This window comes from Plecotus auritus, assembly GCF_963455305.1.
Source record: "Plecotus auritus genome assembly, chromosome: 7".
NCBI classification, from domain to species: Eukaryota; Metazoa; Chordata; class Mammalia; order Chiroptera; family Vespertilionidae; genus Plecotus; species Plecotus auritus.
The window spans coordinates 55,066,488-55,084,120 of record NC_137774.1 but is presented as its reverse complement, the minus strand read 5'-3'; the positions used below and the strand labels follow the sequence as shown (position 1 = coordinate 55,084,120).

General features: G+C 49.4%; 1 protein-coding gene across 7 annotated transcripts in view; it reads right to left on the bottom strand.

The window, feature by feature from the left end:
- The window catches only part of TOM1L2 (target of myb1 like 2 membrane trafficking protein), a 146,674-nt gene that overhangs the window by 33,624 nt on the left and 95,417 nt on the right, over positions 1–17,633 (bottom strand). For all 7 annotated transcript variants that reach the window (XM_080681700.1, XM_080681701.1, XM_080681703.1 and 4 more), the window contains exon 4: positions 11,319–11,468. In XM_080681700.1, the coding sequence (XP_080537826.1) occupies positions 11,319–11,468 (150 nt within the window). The remainder of the gene's footprint in view (positions 1–11,318; positions 11,469–17,633) is intronic.

Here is a 17,633-nt window from a genome sequence, read left to right as displayed (position 1 = left end):
CTCCTCCTGGGGCTGCGCTAGGCCTGTTTCTATGGGAGGGCAAACAGCTCAGGGAACCCCTTTTCATTCATGTCGCTTTCCATCCAGCTAACTACTAGACGAGAAGAATGAAGATTAAAAAACTATCACTCTTCTCTCCAGTCAGCTGAGAACTCTTGGGGCATCTGCCCAAACAGCGTGTCAACAGACCCCCTTCCATGGCTCGAGGCAAGGAGGGGAAAGACACACCCCACGTTGGCCCATCAGCTTTTCCCCTCCCAGGAGTCCGGCCTGGGCCGGGGCCTGCGGGTGAGACCATCTGTGGATGCGGCCCTGGGAGTCAGTCCTGTGCCAGCCCCAACCTGTGTACAGAGAAGGCGCAGCAGGTGTGCCTAGAGGTGAGACATGCAGGAGATTTGGAGGGTTTTCTGGTCCCTTCTGTCCATTCCCCCGGCCCCACACACCCACTAGGGTTGTAGGTAGCTCTGCCTCTTCATGACAAATTTTCCTCTTTGCCTAGGCAAGCTGGAGTTGGCATTTGTTATTTGCAACCAAGCAGCCTTGGCTAATCCACCCCTTCCCACCTGCTGCTATTTCAACCCCTGTGGGGCCCCTGAGAAGGTTAGGTGCATTCTCTATTGAGCAAGATTCTGGTGCCAAAGGGAATGGGCAGGGGGCGGGGCACCTGTAAAGGAACAGCCCTATGGGGAAACACAGAAAAGGGAGACATCCAGAGATGCTCTGTGCCTCTAGTATCTTGCTGGGTCAATGACCAAATACCTGTGTTCCTGTCTTCTTCCCACCAGGTCACACCTCTGAAGGCACACACTGAATCCCGCCCCTGCTCAGGGAGAGCAGCCAGCACTGAATCCTGTCCTCGTGGTTACTAAGCACCCTTATTGTCCTACTTCAAAGAACAGAGGAAGGTGGCCACTTAGGCTGGCAACAGATTGTGGTGACGATAAAACAGGGGCCCCTCTGACCCAGGGCTTAGAGAACCTGTTCCAGGGGAGGTGGAAACCGCCAGGGGCAGAGGTGGTGGAAAGCCCTGGGGAGCAGTGACTGGCAGTGCTGGCCCCCTGACAGGCCCTGGCTGGTTAGTGACTCAGTGGCCGCCTCCCTGCTCTTCACGTAGTTCTTCCTTTTCCCACCTGTGCGCCTACAGTGTCAGGGGTTGAAAGACCCAGAGGAAGGTCTATTAAGGGGGAAAAAAGAAAATTATGCTTTTATTTCCTTTGTTCCTTTGAATTGTACGCCAAAGTCCAGACTAAAACCTTATAAAACATGTACCATATCCTATTCATTTCTGTATCCCTCAAGTTTTGACAGTTTTAAATCATCAAATTTCAGATAAATAAACGATTACTGATTTAAACTATGGGTTCTATTCTTTGGACTAAAGAAAGCTTCTGTCATCTTCTGCTTCTGCCCCTGAACCAAACTTCCTGTTCCCAGTGGCAGGGTCTGGAGAGCTGCTGTCCACACAGATTTGGCCATCAGTTCTCTGACACCTTCTAAGAACACAACAGCCTCCTGCACCCAGCCCAGCCCCATCAGCTCACTTTCGTCAGTGGAAAAAGAGTACAGTCAAACCTCGGTTCTCAACCAAGTTGTTCATGGAACATTATCTTGGTTGTTGAACAAAACTTCGATTTTTGACCCAATAACCTGTATGGTCAGTCACATGTTTCCCAGGCAACAAACAAAGGAGAGAATGCAAGAGTATGAGTCAGTTGACTGCTTAACCTTGTGTTGTTAACATCTCAGGAAATTGTGCTGTGACTATCTTCATGTTTTTTTGTTTTGTGGCTGCTTATTATTAAACACCTACAGTAAATTATCCTGGGTGCTAAGAATGTGAGTGATAGCAGCAAAGTAAAAAGGAAAGTTGTGAGGCCCAGCTGGCATCAACCCAGGAGCCAAGAGGTCATTAGTTTGATTCTGAGTTAGGGCACATGGTTATGGGCTCGATCCCCCACATGCAGGAGGCAGCCGATCGATGTGTCTCTCTCATCGATGTTTCTATCTCCCTATCCCTCTCCCTTCCTCTCTCTAAAAGTAATTTAAAAATATGTTTTTAAAAGTTGTGAGAACAACGATAGAGCTTAAAAAAGAAATAATTGCGAAGTATGATAGAGGTGTTCATGTGTCTGACCTGGTTACCGAGTATGGCAGGGCAAAATAGCACAATTTTAAAACATAAAGAGACCATCAAGTGTGCTGATGTTGCTAAGGGTGTGAAAGTGCTCACAAAACAACAATTGTAGGCAACTAAAGAGTTAGACAAATTGTTGATTTGGATAAACAAAAAGCAGTTAGCCAGTGATAACATTTCAAAGGCAAGATCTGTGAAAAAGCAAAGACGCTGTACACTGACCTCCTGAAAGACCCCCTGGAACCAGGGCTGAGGCTGTGTGGAAGGCTGCAGGGCTGTCTGAGAAAGTTAGGAGAGAAGTGGCACTCACGGTGGAAGGAGCATGGGGAGGCTGTCAGCTCTAACAAAGCAGCTGCTCATGATTTCATGACATAACTTTTAGAATATGTGGAGGCCAAGGGATTTGTTCCCAACAAGTGTTCCACTGTGACGAGACAGGCCTCTCCTGGGAGAAAATGCCCGAGGACCCACCACACAGGAGAAGTCATCGCTGGGACACAGCCAGTGAAGGACCGGCTGACGTTACTGTTGTGTGGAAATTGTGCCTCTACTCGCCCACCATTCCGAAAACCTCCGAGTTTTCAAGAAAAATAATGCCGTGAAAAACAAGCGGAATGTGGAGGGCTAGCAGCAAAGCATGGGTGACCAGGCAGTTTTTATTGAGTGGATTCATGAAGTGTTGGCCCCAAGTGTGAAGAAATACCTCCGGGAAACACAACTGCCACTCAGGGCACTTCTTGTCATGGACGAGGCTCCTGCCCACCTCCAGGCTTGGAGCGGAGCTGCTGGAGGAGCACAGCCTCATCCCTGCTGGGTCCTCACCACCCACAGCCTCATCCCTGCTGGGTCCTCACCACCCACAGCCTCGCCCCTGCTGGGTCCCCGCCACCTAACAACTCCTCCAATCCAGCCCACAGACCAGCAGGTCATTTCTAACTTAAGGAACTCTACACAAAGGCCCTGTTCCAGAGGTGTTTTGAGGTGACTTCTGACACTGATTTAACCCTCAGGAGGTTCTGAAAGGAACACTTGAATATCCTCACTCGCTTGACAGAGCATGGGGGAGTGCGTTCCAGAACCACACAATCAGCCAGGAAGAACCTGTGCCGAAAGAGCCTGTGAGGGCTGTGAGGGGGAGCCTGTATGTTGTGGGGGACACTGTGTCTTTGGGGAAGTCCATGGCTTGGAGTGGATGGTGATGGGGAGGAGTTGGTGAGGACACAGCACTGAGCTGACCACTCTGGGACCTTCAGAGGAGCAGCCACGGCAGCTGAGGAGTCTCTTCAGAGGAGGGGGTGGGGAAAGGGAGGCTATTCCTACTCCACGCATCAAGGGAATGCTGGGAAATGGGGAAAAATGCAGTTTTATTGAGAAATACAATCTGACAAAGAAGTAGCAAACTATGCGATGAACTTGTTCAGTAACAGTGCAGTGTTCACTTCAGGCAAGTGTGAAAACACAGGCAACACAATCACTGGATGGTTTTTAGTGGGCCAGAGGCCCAACGAGCCTGAAGCAAGTTCTAGTGGAGCAAAGAGGGAAAGAGAAAGAACCCCAGAAGGGAACTCCCCTTCCAAACAATGACATCCCTCCTCCCCTTCACCCCTCCACCCCCCATCACTCCACCCTCCAGCTCCCCACCCCTCCTCCATATTCAGTCATCAATAGCTGGCAACATTAAAGGTAGTTCTAGTGTGTATGTAAAGTTTCATTTTTTACCATAAATTTCATTTCCTTTTTGTTAAATTTTAATGTCCTTTTTGTTTATAAAGTATTTATTTATAGATTAAACAGTACTGTATATAAACATGTACTGTATATAAGAAAGGTTAAAACAGGGAATGATATGGCGGACTGGGCTGGATTAATTCAGTTTACATTATTTCTAATGGCAAAAATGATTCAGTTTTCAAACAAACTGCTTCTCGAACAGCCTTCTGGAACAAGTTAAGTTAGAACCGAGGTCCCACTGTGCTCTCAGACCCTTGCTGCGGCAGTGGGGCGGGGCGGAGAAGCAGCAGAGGCATGCCCTCAGCAGCGCTTTGCTAGCAGGATGATCTCACTGCTGTTTCTGCAAACAGCACCAAGGGAAGGCTGAGGGATGGCATGAAATGGAAAGAAACGCAGCCAAAAAAAGGCCAGCCACGGATCATGAGGAGGGAGAAGCTGGAGTGGCAGGAAGTTCAAAGGCAGGAGTGATGGAGCTAGCAAGCTGCTCCGGAGGCGGCTCTGCTCTCAGCATCTTTCCTCCCAGGCGACCAGGGAGACGGGCTCCCTCCTGAAAGGCAAAGCCTACCACCCCACAGCGGGGATGGGGCCCACTGAGCATTCACACGGGGACTGGCCCAGCCCACTTCGCAGCAGCTGGGCGCTGAGAGCAGAAAGCAATGTCCTGGGGAGGGAGAGATGGTCACAGTTCTGCACCCACACTCAATCTAGCTGCATTGACATTGAGGGCCTGCTGCACTCCCAAGCTGGCCAGAGAGCCAGCAGTCTGGCACCCCCAGCTCCTCCTTGTCTCTCGGTGGGAGCAGCACTTGCTCTCCCAGGGGGAATTACCAGACTCTCTGGGAGGCTTTATTTACATTTAATATGCAAATAAAATCACCTTCTTTTCAAAGGGTTAAAAATGATTGAAAGCCTCTGCATACTCATCAGATGCGCTGTGATGAAGAAGATGCCACCCACTGGTGGGGGCGTGAAGAGGTCATAGCACTATGACCCGGTGCGTGGGCACTCCCTACCACCAGCAATTGCACGCCTAGCTGTGAGGCTGAACTCTCTGAAATTGCTAATATTCTACCATTCTGACCAACAAAGATGGAAGTTTCACCTATTCGACCAACAGATACCCAATAAAATGATACATTTGTCACCAAAGGACAGGTGCTAGAGGCTCCCAGCAGCATCTTTTGTACCAGACCCTGAACAGCAAGTGCCCACCGCAGCAAGGTGTGCAGTGGGAAAGGAGGCCATGGTCACTCCGTGGTGCAGTGAGGCCCTCAAATGCAGCACGGCCAGACACACAGACACAACAGCGCTGGCACAGAGACTGCCAGGTGAAGTTTCATGGAAGAGTCCATCTATGCCCTATGCCAGTGGTAGGCAAACTGTGGCTCGTGAGCCACATGCGGCTCTTTGGCCCCTTGAGTGTGGCTCTTCCACCAAATACCACGGCCTGGGCAAGTCTATTTTGAAGAAGTGGCGTTAGAAGAAGTTTAAGTTTAAAAAATTTGGCCCTCGAAAAAAAAGTTAGGCACACAATAGAAACCAAGATGGCGGCATAGGTAAGCACCTAAACTGCTGCCTCGCACAACAATTTCAAAACTACAACTAAAAGACAGAACGGACACCATCCAGAACCACAGGAAAGCTGGCTGAGTGAAAATTCTACAACTAGAAGGAAAGAGAAAAGCTCACAGAGAATTGGAGGTACGGCAAAGGGTCTTTGTGCGTGCAGAGAGGAAGGGTGGCTGAGAGCCTGGCTGACTTTCTCTGGCGGAAGGGGGAAGGAAGCCCCCGACCGCACTGAACCCCAGTTCTGACTGCACTGAACCCCAGTCCCGGGCGAAACCCCGTGGCCCACGCTCATACAGGGGGAGTCTGGTCTGTCAGTTAGAGAGAAAGGCACCCGGAGACTCGGAGACCCGGGGGAGACCCGGGGAAGCCCCGGCGTGCCAGTGTGCACAAAGGCTGCGGAGGTTGCCACAGGCTTTCCCTAGCAGAAGGGAGTTGGAAGCTCCTGACTGCACTGAACCCCAGTTCTGACTGCACTGAACCCCAGTTCCAGGCGAGCCCCTGGGGACCCACGCTCTTGTGGGGGGAATCTGGACTCTCGGGCGGAGACTCATGAGCCGGGGAAGGCAAAGGTCTGGAGGCGCACGCATGCCAGTGTGCACAAAGGCTGCGGAGGTTGCCACAGGCTTTCCCTAGTGGAAGGGAGTCAGAAGCTCCTGACTGCACTGAGCCCCAGTTCTGACTGCACTGAACCCCAGTTCCAGGCGAGCCCCTGGGGACCCACGCTCTTGTGGGGGGAATCTGGACTCTCAGGCGGAGACTCGGGAGCTGGGGAAGGCAGAGGTCTGAAGGTGCGCACGCGTGCAAGGGCAAGGCTGACTGGAAGCCAAGACTGTCTGCTCCTCCCTGAGACTCCACCCCATCCAAGCTGAGCACAGAGGCTATTGCAATTTGGCAAGTCTAATCCTATAAGGCTGTCTCCAGCACCGAACTTCTCCCAGCGTAGACACAGCTGATCCTTACAGCCAACTGGCCTGGAGGTCAATTCCTCCCAGTGATACCAACAACAATCAAGACTTAACTACAACAAGGCTGTACACACAGTCCACAAAGGGGTGCACCTAGAGTGTCCACCTCAGGTTAACTGGGGAGGCCGACCCACTGGGCCATATAGGAAACCTAGCACACAAATCTACCCTACCAACTCAGGGAAGCAGTGAAAATGCGGCGTCAAAGAAACAGATCACAAACGAAAGAAATGGAGGAGAACAAACGACTGGATATAGAATTCAAAACCACGGTTATAAGGCTTTTCAAGAATATCCTAGAAAAGGCCGATAAATATAACAAGACCCTCGAAGATATGAAAAAGGACCAACTAGAAATTAAACATACACTGACTGAAATAAAAAATATTATACAGAGACCCAAAAACAGACTAGAGGAACACAAGAATCAAGTCAAAGAATTGAAATACAAAGAAGCAAAAAACACTCAACCGAAAAAGCAAAAAGAAAAAAAAATCCAAAAAGTTGAAGATAGTGTAAGAAGACTCTGGGACAACTTCAAGCGTACCAACATCAGAATTAGGGGGGTGCCAGAAGAAGAGAGAGAGCAAGATACTGAAAACCTATTTGAAGAAATAATGACTGAAAACTTCCCCCACCTGGTGAAAGAAATAGACTTACAAGTCCAAGAAGTGCACAGAACCCCAAACAAAAGGAATCCAAAGAGGACCACACCAAGACACATCATAATTAAAATGCCAAGAGCAAAAGACAAAGGGAGAATCTTAAAAGCAGCAAGAGAAAAACAGTTAATTACCTACAAGGGAGCACCCATACGATTGTCAGCTGATTTCTCAACAGAAACTATGCAGGCCAGACGGGAGTGGCAAGAAATTTTCAAAGTGATGAATAGCAAGAACCTACAACCAAGATTACTCTACCCAGCAAAGCTATCATTCAGAATTGACGGGCAGATAAAGAGCTTCACAGATAAGAAAAAGCTAAAGGAGTTCATCACCACCAAACCAGGATTACATGAAATGCTGAAGGGTATTCTTTAAGAAGAGGAGGAAGAAGAAAAAAGTAAAGATAAAAATTATGAACAACAGCCAAAACCGGTTTGGCTCAGTGGATAGAGCGTCAGCCTGCGGACTGAAAGGTCCCGGGTTCGATTCCGGTCAAGGGCACGTACCTTGGTTGCGGGCACATCCCCAGTGGGAGTTGTGCAGGAGGCAGCTGATCGATGTTTCTCTCTCATCGATGTTTCTAACTCTCTATCCCTCTCTCTTCCGCTCTGTAAAAAATCAATAAAATGTATTTAAAAAAAATTATGAACAACAAATACATATCTATCAACAAGTGAACCTAAAAATCAAGTGAATTAAAAACCTGAGGAACAGAATAATCTGGTGAATATAATAGAATCAGGGGCATAGAAAGGGAGTGGACTGATAATTCTCAGGGGGAAAGGGGTATGGGGGGGTTCAGGGAGAGACTGGACAAAAATCATACACCTATGGATGAGGACAGTGGGGGAGAGGTAAGGGCAGAAGGTGGAGTGGGAACCGGGTGGAGGGGAGCTATGGGGGGAAAAAGGAGAAACAACTGTAATAATCTGAATAAAGATTTATTTAAAAAAAATAAAATAAAAAAATAAAAAAGTAGGCGCACAATAAAAAAAAAACAATTGGCCCTCAAAAGAAATTTCAATTGTTGTACTGTTGATATTTGGCTCTGTTGACTAATGAGTTTGCCGACCACTGCCCTATGCTGTGAAGCGGAATATGACGCACACCCACAAAGCCCCCACACCCTGGGATGGCCCCCACCTGACTCCCCATGGCTGGTTACATGTGTATGTTCAATTTATAAAAATGTATCAAGTTGTATATGCTTTTTAAATATGTGATTTCCTGTATATATAAATCAATAAAAAGTAAAAGAAAAGGCTGATCTTTTTATTCCTTTGTTTACCCCATGACAAGCCAAGCCACCCACCACTCTGAATGCTGCCTGCCGTTTCTCCGGTTAGTTAGCCATGAGCGATGAAAGTTCTTAGGAAGCTTCAGAACCTGTGCAGGAGAACACTGCCCGCTAGGTTTCTAAGCCCACTGGATATATCCTGATCTAAAGCCCCTTGCGTTTTCTCAGCTGGATCCTTGAGGTCCCATCCCATGCAGTCCCTGGCGGCCGGAGCACATGCTGCCGCCAGGCCAGCAGGGGGCGTCCTTGGAGCATGGGTGTGGGCCACGAGGCTGCTCCGGACCGTCTCACAGAGCAGGGCTGGGAGTACACAGGCAGGTACGCAGACCCCCATTTTACACACAAGGAGGTAGAGGTTTGCCAGTGGGAAGAAGCAGTGCTGGGAGAGGCGGTGAGTCTGACGGGAAAGCCTTGCAGTGCAGGGGTGGGTGTGCCGGGCTGGTGTCCCCAGGGAGAGCCAGGGGCCACAGACAGTGCAGCTTTGCTCTCATCAGGGCCCCCACAGTCAGCAGAGGAAGTGGGGATCATGACCTCACCATGCTGTGTTTGCGAGGAGCAGCTGACAACCACTGGGCCTAGCCACAGGAAGGACTCCAGGTCTGACTCGAGAGAGACCTCACCTGTGGTCACTGGGGGCTTGCACAGCTTAGGCTGGGATGTCCTATCTTTTGTAAGAAAAAGTCCCTATTCATTTTCCTGATATTAAATACTTGGGGTGTTGAGCAAGGGAGTGAGCTGGGACATCCCAGAATGAGGGTTTGGGGGCATAGGTGGGGGTGAGGAGGTTAGAGGGTGAAATGATTTGCGTCTCTGTGTGTGTATGTGTGTGTGTGTGTGTGTGTGTGTGTGTGTGTGTTTGTGAGAGGGGGGGGGGCGGGGAGGGAGGTCTGGTGGCAGATGAAGGGATAGGGATAACCTAAGTACACATGTGATGGGGCTCTGCTGTCACCCACACTCGTCCCTTCCTTAGAGCTTCAGCAAACTACATTCATCCATTCATTTATAAGAAAACAATGTCCTTGGCCGGTGGTGTTCAGTGGTTAGAGTGTCAACCCATGCACCAAAGGGTCAGGGGTTTGATTCCCTGTCAAGGGCATGTACCTGGGTTGGGGATTCAATCCCTGGCCCCAGTCTGGGTGAGTGGGGGAAGCAATCAATCTATGTGTCTCTCTTACATTGATGTTTCTCTCCCCACCCCCTCCAACTCCCTAAAAATCAATGGGAAAAATATCTCAGGTGAGGATTAACCAGGGAGGGAGGGAGGAAGGGAAGGAAGAAGGAAGGAAGGAAGACAACAATGTGTTGAATACCTGCTCAACACGGTCAAGTGCTCGAGACCCTGGGGATGAAGTGGCCTGGCTTTCGGGGAGCTCAGAGGGAGAGGTGGTGGGAAAGCTGGCACAGACGAACTTGAAGAGCATAAGAGAGTGATGGGAGAGAGGGTTATGTGTCCTGCAAACCAGACGGTGGGAGGCCTCTGAGGACTGAGTGATGGAAGTCACCTGCTCCAAGTGCTGGGAGGATGCTCAGGCACAGGTGCAGGGAGAAGGACAGAGCCAGCACTCCTTGGTTCAGGCCCCTCTCTCCTCTCAGCTGCCACCACTGCCTCCAAAGCCCACCACTAATGACCCTGCCCCCGGCCTTCCTAGCCCTCCTTCCAGCTGCTCTTCCCTCTCCTCAAGGCATTTGCAGGTTATCTTTCCTCTACTACAGCACCAATCGCCCCGCACTGGATGTGCTTTTTGACGCACGTACATACCTTTCACCGTCACCATGGTGTCAGTCTAAAACCAGATCTGACTGTATAGCCAGCTCAGAAACATTCAAGGGCTCCCCACGGCCTACAGAATAAGGCACAAGCTCCTCAGTATTATGTGGCCCATAAGCCCTATCTCTCTGGTCCTATCTCCTGGCCCCACACATTCTTCCTTACACTCTACTCTACATGGGGCGGTCTGGAACCACTCTTCTCTTTAAGAGGAACAGCTAACTTCCCCGACTTCTGAGGCTGGACGTGATGACTCCCTTCTAACAAACAGACTGGCCAAAGAGGTGGAGTGTGACTTCTGAGATACAGCCCCAGCAGGCACTACAGCCTCCTTACTCTTTCTGGGTCATCTGCTCTGGGGAAAACTGGCTGCCATGTCATGAGGACACTCAGGAGCTTCACATGGGAGAAACTCAGGCCTCCTCCCAACGGTCAGCAAGGGCCTGAACTGCTGCCCCGCCCTGTGGGGAGCCCCTTGGCCGGGCTCCTGCAGCTCCCACTGAGCTGGACCAGGCAGTCCTGGCAGCACCTTCCCTGTAGCCTCCCGAGGGCCCCTGAGCCAGAGGCGCCAGCGAGGTTTCCCTGCATTCCTGACTCACAGAAACGAGACAATAACCATTCATTGTTAAACTGCTACACCTCGGGATAGTTTGTTACAGAGCAAATAATAATAATACATCCCAAATGTGTCACCTGCCCTCGCTGATGCATCTAGACCTTTGTATTTGCTATTGTCTTTGCCTGCGATGCTTCTCCCACTCTGACCTTTCCACCAAGTTCCTCACCATCCTGCAGGGTCCAACAGAGACCTCCTCTCCTCAGCGAGTCACTCCTAACACCATCGGCCCCTCCTCCCTGCAGCCCCACAGCTGCCCCCCTGGAACTCAGCAGCCTGCATGCTCCTCTGACATGGCCCTGCCTACTCCACACTGTCCCTGAGGGCTCAGAGTCCTGCCAAGGCCCTACCTGCCCCTGTGGGCAGCAGAGGGCGAGGCACCCAATCCGTGAAGCTCTGTCAACTGGCTGGAGAGCCACCACTTAAGGTTTCATTCCAGTGGGATGAGTGTAGAAAGGAAGCATTGTGCAACGAACATCGAAACCCAGAAACCTCCATTCTTTCTTCCAAATGATGGCTAAGCATGAGGACTCACCGAGGAGCCCCACAAACAGCCAAGAGGAGCTGACCTACCTGGATCAAGGCCAGCACCTTGTCCTGCACGATGGTAGGCGGGTTGTTCTTGGGAGAGAGGATTTTGACCAGAACGCTGTCAATAAAATCTCGGTTGGCCACGAGGATGTGGAAGCGGTGGCCGCAGTTCTTCACACAGGTTTCCAGCACCTGATGTGGAGAGAGGAGAGGTGACTACACATGGCCTGTGGAGCCGCCGGGAAGAGGATGGCGGCTCAGTTTCCACCCCTTTTCCTTCTTCCCGAACATCTTCCCAACAATCTCCTTTAGAACCAAGCCTAACCAGCACGAGCATCCTCACCCTGTAATCCAGTCGCACCTCAGGGGTGAGGCTGTCCCTTGCTGACTGCTCCGCACAGAAATCAGGTCATTAGTGGTTAATTTAGGCATCACTTTCACCAGAGAAGGGAAAGTGGGAATGAAATGACTGAGCGGTCTCTGACAATCAGCCCAGTCCTCCCTCTGGGCCTCTGGATGTGTGGCATTAGCCAACGGGACACATGCTCTATCACAGGGAAGGCTGCTGTGACAGTAAGAATTGCCCAGGGAGTTGTTGGCCCTAGTTACACGAGGAAGCAAACACACACACACACACACACACACACACACACACACACACACACCACACCACACCCCTCTGCTTCTGCAACTAAAACGGAAAATGACTTTCCACCTTTAATAACTGGTTTGTGGGCCTCTGCTGCCATTAGCCTTTAAGGTCCATGTACCCTTCAAACCCTGCCCACTCCTCCCCTGTCTGGGACAATCAGTTACACAGGCCTGAGCCTATCAGAAAAGTACAGATGCATGTGGGTTCTGGCTAGATGGCCAGTGTGGGCTTGAATCTCAGCTCCACCACTTTCTCTCTGAATGGTCCAGGACAAGTCTGTCTGAGCCTCTGCTTCCCCATCTGTAAAGTGGGCACACGAGCACTCCCTTCCAGAACTGTAGTAAGGCTGCCACGGAAGCACCTAGCACAGTGCCCTGCATAGGGGAGGAGCCAGTAAATGAGAACTTTGATGCTCGGATGCCATTCCACAGGCTGCAGTACATACTCAAGTGACGCGACAGTTCAGTCCCTGCAGGACCAGGGCGAGGCCCTGGAGCCCAGAGGTGTCAACTGCAGGCCCCCTCCCACCTGGAGCACAGCTTTCTGAATTCTTTAGCTCTCTGGAAACCAACCCTGACCCTTCTCACATCAGCGTTCCCCAAAGCCATGGGCGACTAGTGGGGAATGCCTCCTTGCAAGGACATCACCAGCAACAGGGGGCATTTCTGACCACCTCATTTGCCCAAACTAACCTGACCATTGGGTACCTCATGCCGTCATTCCAGAGCCCAGTTCACACACTGGGGCAGCACCTTGGCAAAGCATGGCCATGAAGAAAGGTCCACAAGCTAACGTGCCCTGAATGCAGGCAGACGCCTGGTACCGCGAATGATTCTTTCCCATTATACAGAATTGCACTCTATCTCACAGCTAATTTTCTTTACGTGGATGTTGTTATCCCACTTTCTTACCCTTAGGAGGCTTAGAAAGGTGAAGAGTCTGGTCTAGGGAAAGTCGCTCGTCAGTGCCAGGCTCAGGATGGGAACTCCAACCAGCCTTCTCTGAAGTCCTCATCCCCACACCCAGGAGACCACAGGCAGCATGTGCCAGCTTTCCCACTCCCTCATATGGTCCCTGAAATAGCCCTGTAAGGGGGACCACCCGCTGCAGAGATGAGAGCTGTGGAGTGGCGATGCTAGTCATTCCCAGAGGAGGCCAGAGCTGGCAGGTGCACTGAGCCCCACGGGAGGCACCAAGCTCTGCTCGGGCACCTGAGGGAGACTCTGAAGCTCAGTGTCCCTGGCTGCTGAGGTTTTCTTCAGTCAAGAGGGCGCTCTCTTTCTTAGCCTCTGCTCATGCTGGACTCCAGGTAACTATGAGGTGCCAGCATTCTCTCCCACAGGGACCTGTGCAGGCTGCAAGATGAACCACAGGGGTCTTCCTGCCTTCAAGGAGCTTCCAGTCGCCCTTCCTTCTAGGATCTTCAAAAAACCTTCTCCCAACTTTACTACACAGGCAGTGGGCTGCTGGCTGAGGTAGGTGGCAGGAAGGATGGTTTATGTGATCAGGAGCAGGCCGGGGAAGAGCAGGTGAGGTGGAAAGGTCATGGGAAGAGAGGAGCAGGGAGGCTGAGAAGGCAGGGCAGCAGCCAGGACACACTTCGTCTTCAGGGAGCACATCCTTACGTTTCCCTGGAGCAGACTTTTTTTTTTTTTTTGATTTTTTTTTTAAATAAATCTTTATTCAGATTATTACAATTGTTTCTCCTTTTTCCCCCCATAGCTCCCCTCCACCCGGTTCCCACCCCACCTTCTGCCCTTACCTCCCCCCCACTGTCCTCATCCATAGGTGAATGATTTTTGTCCAGTCTCTTCCTGAACCCCCCATACCCCTTTCTCCCTGAGAATTATCAGTCCACTCCCTTTCTATGCCCCTGATTCTATTATATTCACCAGATTATTCTGTTCCTCAGGTTTTTAATTCACTTGATTTTTAGGTTCACTTGTTGATAGATATGTATTTGTTGTTCATAATTTTTATCTTTACTTTTTTCTTCTTCCTCTTCTTTAAGAATACCTTTCAGCATTTCATATAATACTGGTTTGGTGGTGATGAACTCCTTTAGCTTTTTCTTATCTGTGAAGCTCTTTATCTGCCCGTCAATTCTGAATGATAGCTTTGCTGGGTAGAGTAATCTTGGTTGCAGGTTCTTGCTATTCATCACTTTGAAAATTTCTTGCCACTCCCATCTGGCCTGCATAGTTTCTGTTGAGAAATCAGCTGACAGTCGTATGGGTGCTCCCTTGTAGGTAATTAACTGTTTTTCTCTTGCTGCTTTTAAGATTCTCCCTTTGTCTTTTGCTCTTGGCATCTTAATTATGATGTGTCTTGGTGTGGTCCTCTTTGGGTTCTTTTTGTTTGGGGTTCTCTGCGCTTCCTGGACTTTTAAGTCTATTTTTTTCACCAGGTGGGGGAAGTTTTCAGTCATTATTTCTTCCAATAGGTTTTCAGTATCTTCTCTCTCTCTTCTTCTGGCACCCCCATAATTCTGATGTTGGTACGCTTGAAGTTGTCCCAGAGTCTTCTTACACTATCTTCAACATTTTGGATTTTTTTTTTTTTTTGCTTTTTTGCTTTTTCGGTTGAGTGTTTTTTGCTTCTTTGTATTTCAATTCTTTGATTTGATTCTTGTGTTCCTCTAGTCTGTTTTTGGGTCTCTGTATAATATTTTTTATTTCAGTCAGTGTATGTTTAATTTCTAGTTGGTCCTTTTTCATATCTTTGAGGGTCTTGTTATATTTATTGGCCTTTTCTAGGATATTCTTGAAAAGCCTTATAACCGTGGTTTTGAATTCTATATCCAGTCGTTTGTTTGCCTCCATTTCTTTCGTTTGTGATCTGTTTCTTTGACGCCGCATTTTCACTGCTTCCCTGAGTTGGTAGGGTAGATTTGTGTGCTAGGTTTCCTATATGGCCCAGTGGGTCGGCCTCCCCAGTTAACCTGAGGTAGACACTCTTGGTGCACCCCTTTGTGGACTGTGTGTATAGCCTTGTTGTAATTAAGTCTTGATTGTTGTTGGTATCACTGGGAGGAATTGACCTCCAGGCCAGTTGGCTGTAAGGATCAGCTGTGTCTACGCTGGGAGAAGTTCGGTGCTGGAGACAGCCTTATAGGATTAGACTTGCCAAATTGCAATAGCCTCTGTGCTCAGCTTGGATGGGGTGGAGTCTCAGGGCGGAGCTGACAGTCTTGGCTTCCAGTCAGCCTTGCCCTTGCACGCACGCGCGCACCTTCAGACCTCTGCCTTCCCCGGCTCCCGAGTCTCCGCCTGAGAGTCCAGATTCCCCCCACAAGAGCGTGGGTCCCCAGGGGCTCACCTGGAACTGGGGTTCAGTGCAGTCAGAACTGGGGCTCAGTGCAGTCAGGAGCTTCTGACTCCTTTCCACTAGGAAAAGCCTGTGGCAACCTCCGTAGCCTTTGTGCGCACTGGCACGCGTGCGCCTTCAGACCTCTGTCTTCCCCGGCTCCCGAATCTCCACCTAAGAGTCCAGATTCCCACCGTAAGAGCGTGGGTCCCCAGGGGCTCGCCTGAAACTGGGGTTCAGTGCAGTCAGAACTGGGGTTCAGTGCGGTCGGGGGCTTCCTTCCCCCTTCCGCCAGAGAAAGTCAGCCAGGCTCTCAGCTGCCCTTCCTCTCTGCACGCACAAAGACCCTTTGCCGTACCTCCAATTTTCTGTGAGCTTTTCTCTTTCCTTCTAGTTGTAGAATTTTCACTCAGCCAGCTTTCCTGTGGTTCTGGATGGTGTCTGTTCTGTCTTTTAGTTGCAGTTTTGAAATTGTTGTGCGAGGCAGCAGTTTAGGTGCTTACCTATGCTGCCATCTTGGTTTCTCCGCCAGACTTTTTATTTTTAAATAAATCTTTATTGTTCAGATTATTACAGTTGTTCCTCTTTTTTCCCCCCATAGCTCCCCCGCCCCGGTTCCCACTCCACCCTCTGCCCTAACCCACCCCCGCCCCACTGTCTTCATCCATAAGTGTACGATTTTTGTCCAGTCTCTTCCCGCACCCCCGACACCCCTTTCCCCCAGAGAATTGTCAGTCTACTCCCTTTCTATACCCCTGCTTCTATTATATTCACCAGTTTATTCTGTTCATCAGATTTTTTATTCACTTGATTTTTAGATTCACTTGTTGATAGGTATGTATTTGTTGTTCATAATTTTTATCTTTACCTTTTTCTTCTTTTTCCTCTTCCTAAAGAATACCTTTCAGCATTTCATATAATACTGGTTTGGTGGTGATGAACTCCTTTAGCTTTTTCTTATCTGTGAAGCTCTTTATCTGCCCTTCAATTCTGAATGATAGCTTTGCTGGGTAAAGTAATCTTGGTTGTAGGTTCTTGCTTTTCATCACTTTGAATATTTCTTGCCACTCCCCTCTGCCTGCATAGTTTCTGTTAAGAAATCAGCTGATAGTCGTATGGGTACTCCCTTGTAGGTAACTAACTGTTTTTCTCTTGCTGCTCTTAATATTCTCTCTTTGTCTTTTGCTCTTGGCATTTTAATTATGATGTGTCTTGGTGTGGTCCTCTTTGGATTCCTTTTGTTTGGGGTTCTGTGCACTTCTTGGACTTGTAAGTCTATTTCTTTCACCAGGTAGGGGAAGTTTTGTGTCATTATTTCTTCCAAGAGGTTTTCAATATCTTGCTCTATCTCTTCTTCTGGCACCCCCATAATTCTGATGTTGGTACACTTGAAGTTGTCCCAGAGGCTCCTTACACTAGCTTCATGTTTTTGGATTCTTTTGCTTTTTGCTTTTCTGGTTGGGTGTTTTTTGCTTCTTCGTATTTCAAATCTTTGACTTGATTCTTGCGATCCTCTAGTCTGCTGTTGGATCTCTGTATATTATTCTTTATTGCAGTCATTGTATGCTGAATTTCTAGTTGGTCCTTTTTCATATCCTCGAGAGTCTCGCTAAATTTATCGGCAGTTTCTAGAAAATTCTTGAAAAACCTTATAACTGTGGTTTTGAACTCTATGCTTTCCTCCATTTCTGTCATTTGTGACCTGTTTCTTTGTCTCCGCATTTTGGCTGCTTCCCTGTGTTGATAGAGTGGCTTTGTATGCTAGGTGTCCTATAGGGCCCAGTGGCTCAGCCTCCCCAGTTACCTGAGGTGGACACTCTTGGTGCACCCCTTTGTGGGCTGTGTGCACAGTCTTGTTGTAGTTAAGCCTTGATTGTTGTTGGTATCACTGGAAGGAATTGACCTCCAGGCCAACTGGCTGTGAGAATCAGCTGTGTCTATAATAGGAGAACTTCTGTGCTAGAGACACCCTTATGGGGCAAGACTTGCTTCAGTGGGGCTTTGGTGCTCACTGAGTCTGCCCCCTGAGTGTGTCCCTTATGGATCTGAGGAGTTGTAATCTGTATGGTTCCACTCTGACCACTGGGTACACTGGCTCTTGGATCTCTAAGGAGGTACTAATTTAGCCTCTGCCTGAGGCCACTCAGCACGAGATACAGAGAGAGCTGCAGATTCCTCTTCTTTGTTTGGGGTTTGGAGGTGCCCAGCTTTGAAGCAATGTAAGCTGCTGTGGGCCCTTGAGCCTTCTTTTGGATGTTCTGGGTCTCTCTGACCCAGCTGCAATTTGTTAGGTAATTTTAGATTGCAAAGGGCCAGGCCATTCATATGCAAAAGCCTCTGTGCACACCTTGGGTGGGCGGGGTCTCAGGGAATCAACAGGGCAGAGTAAACAGCTATGG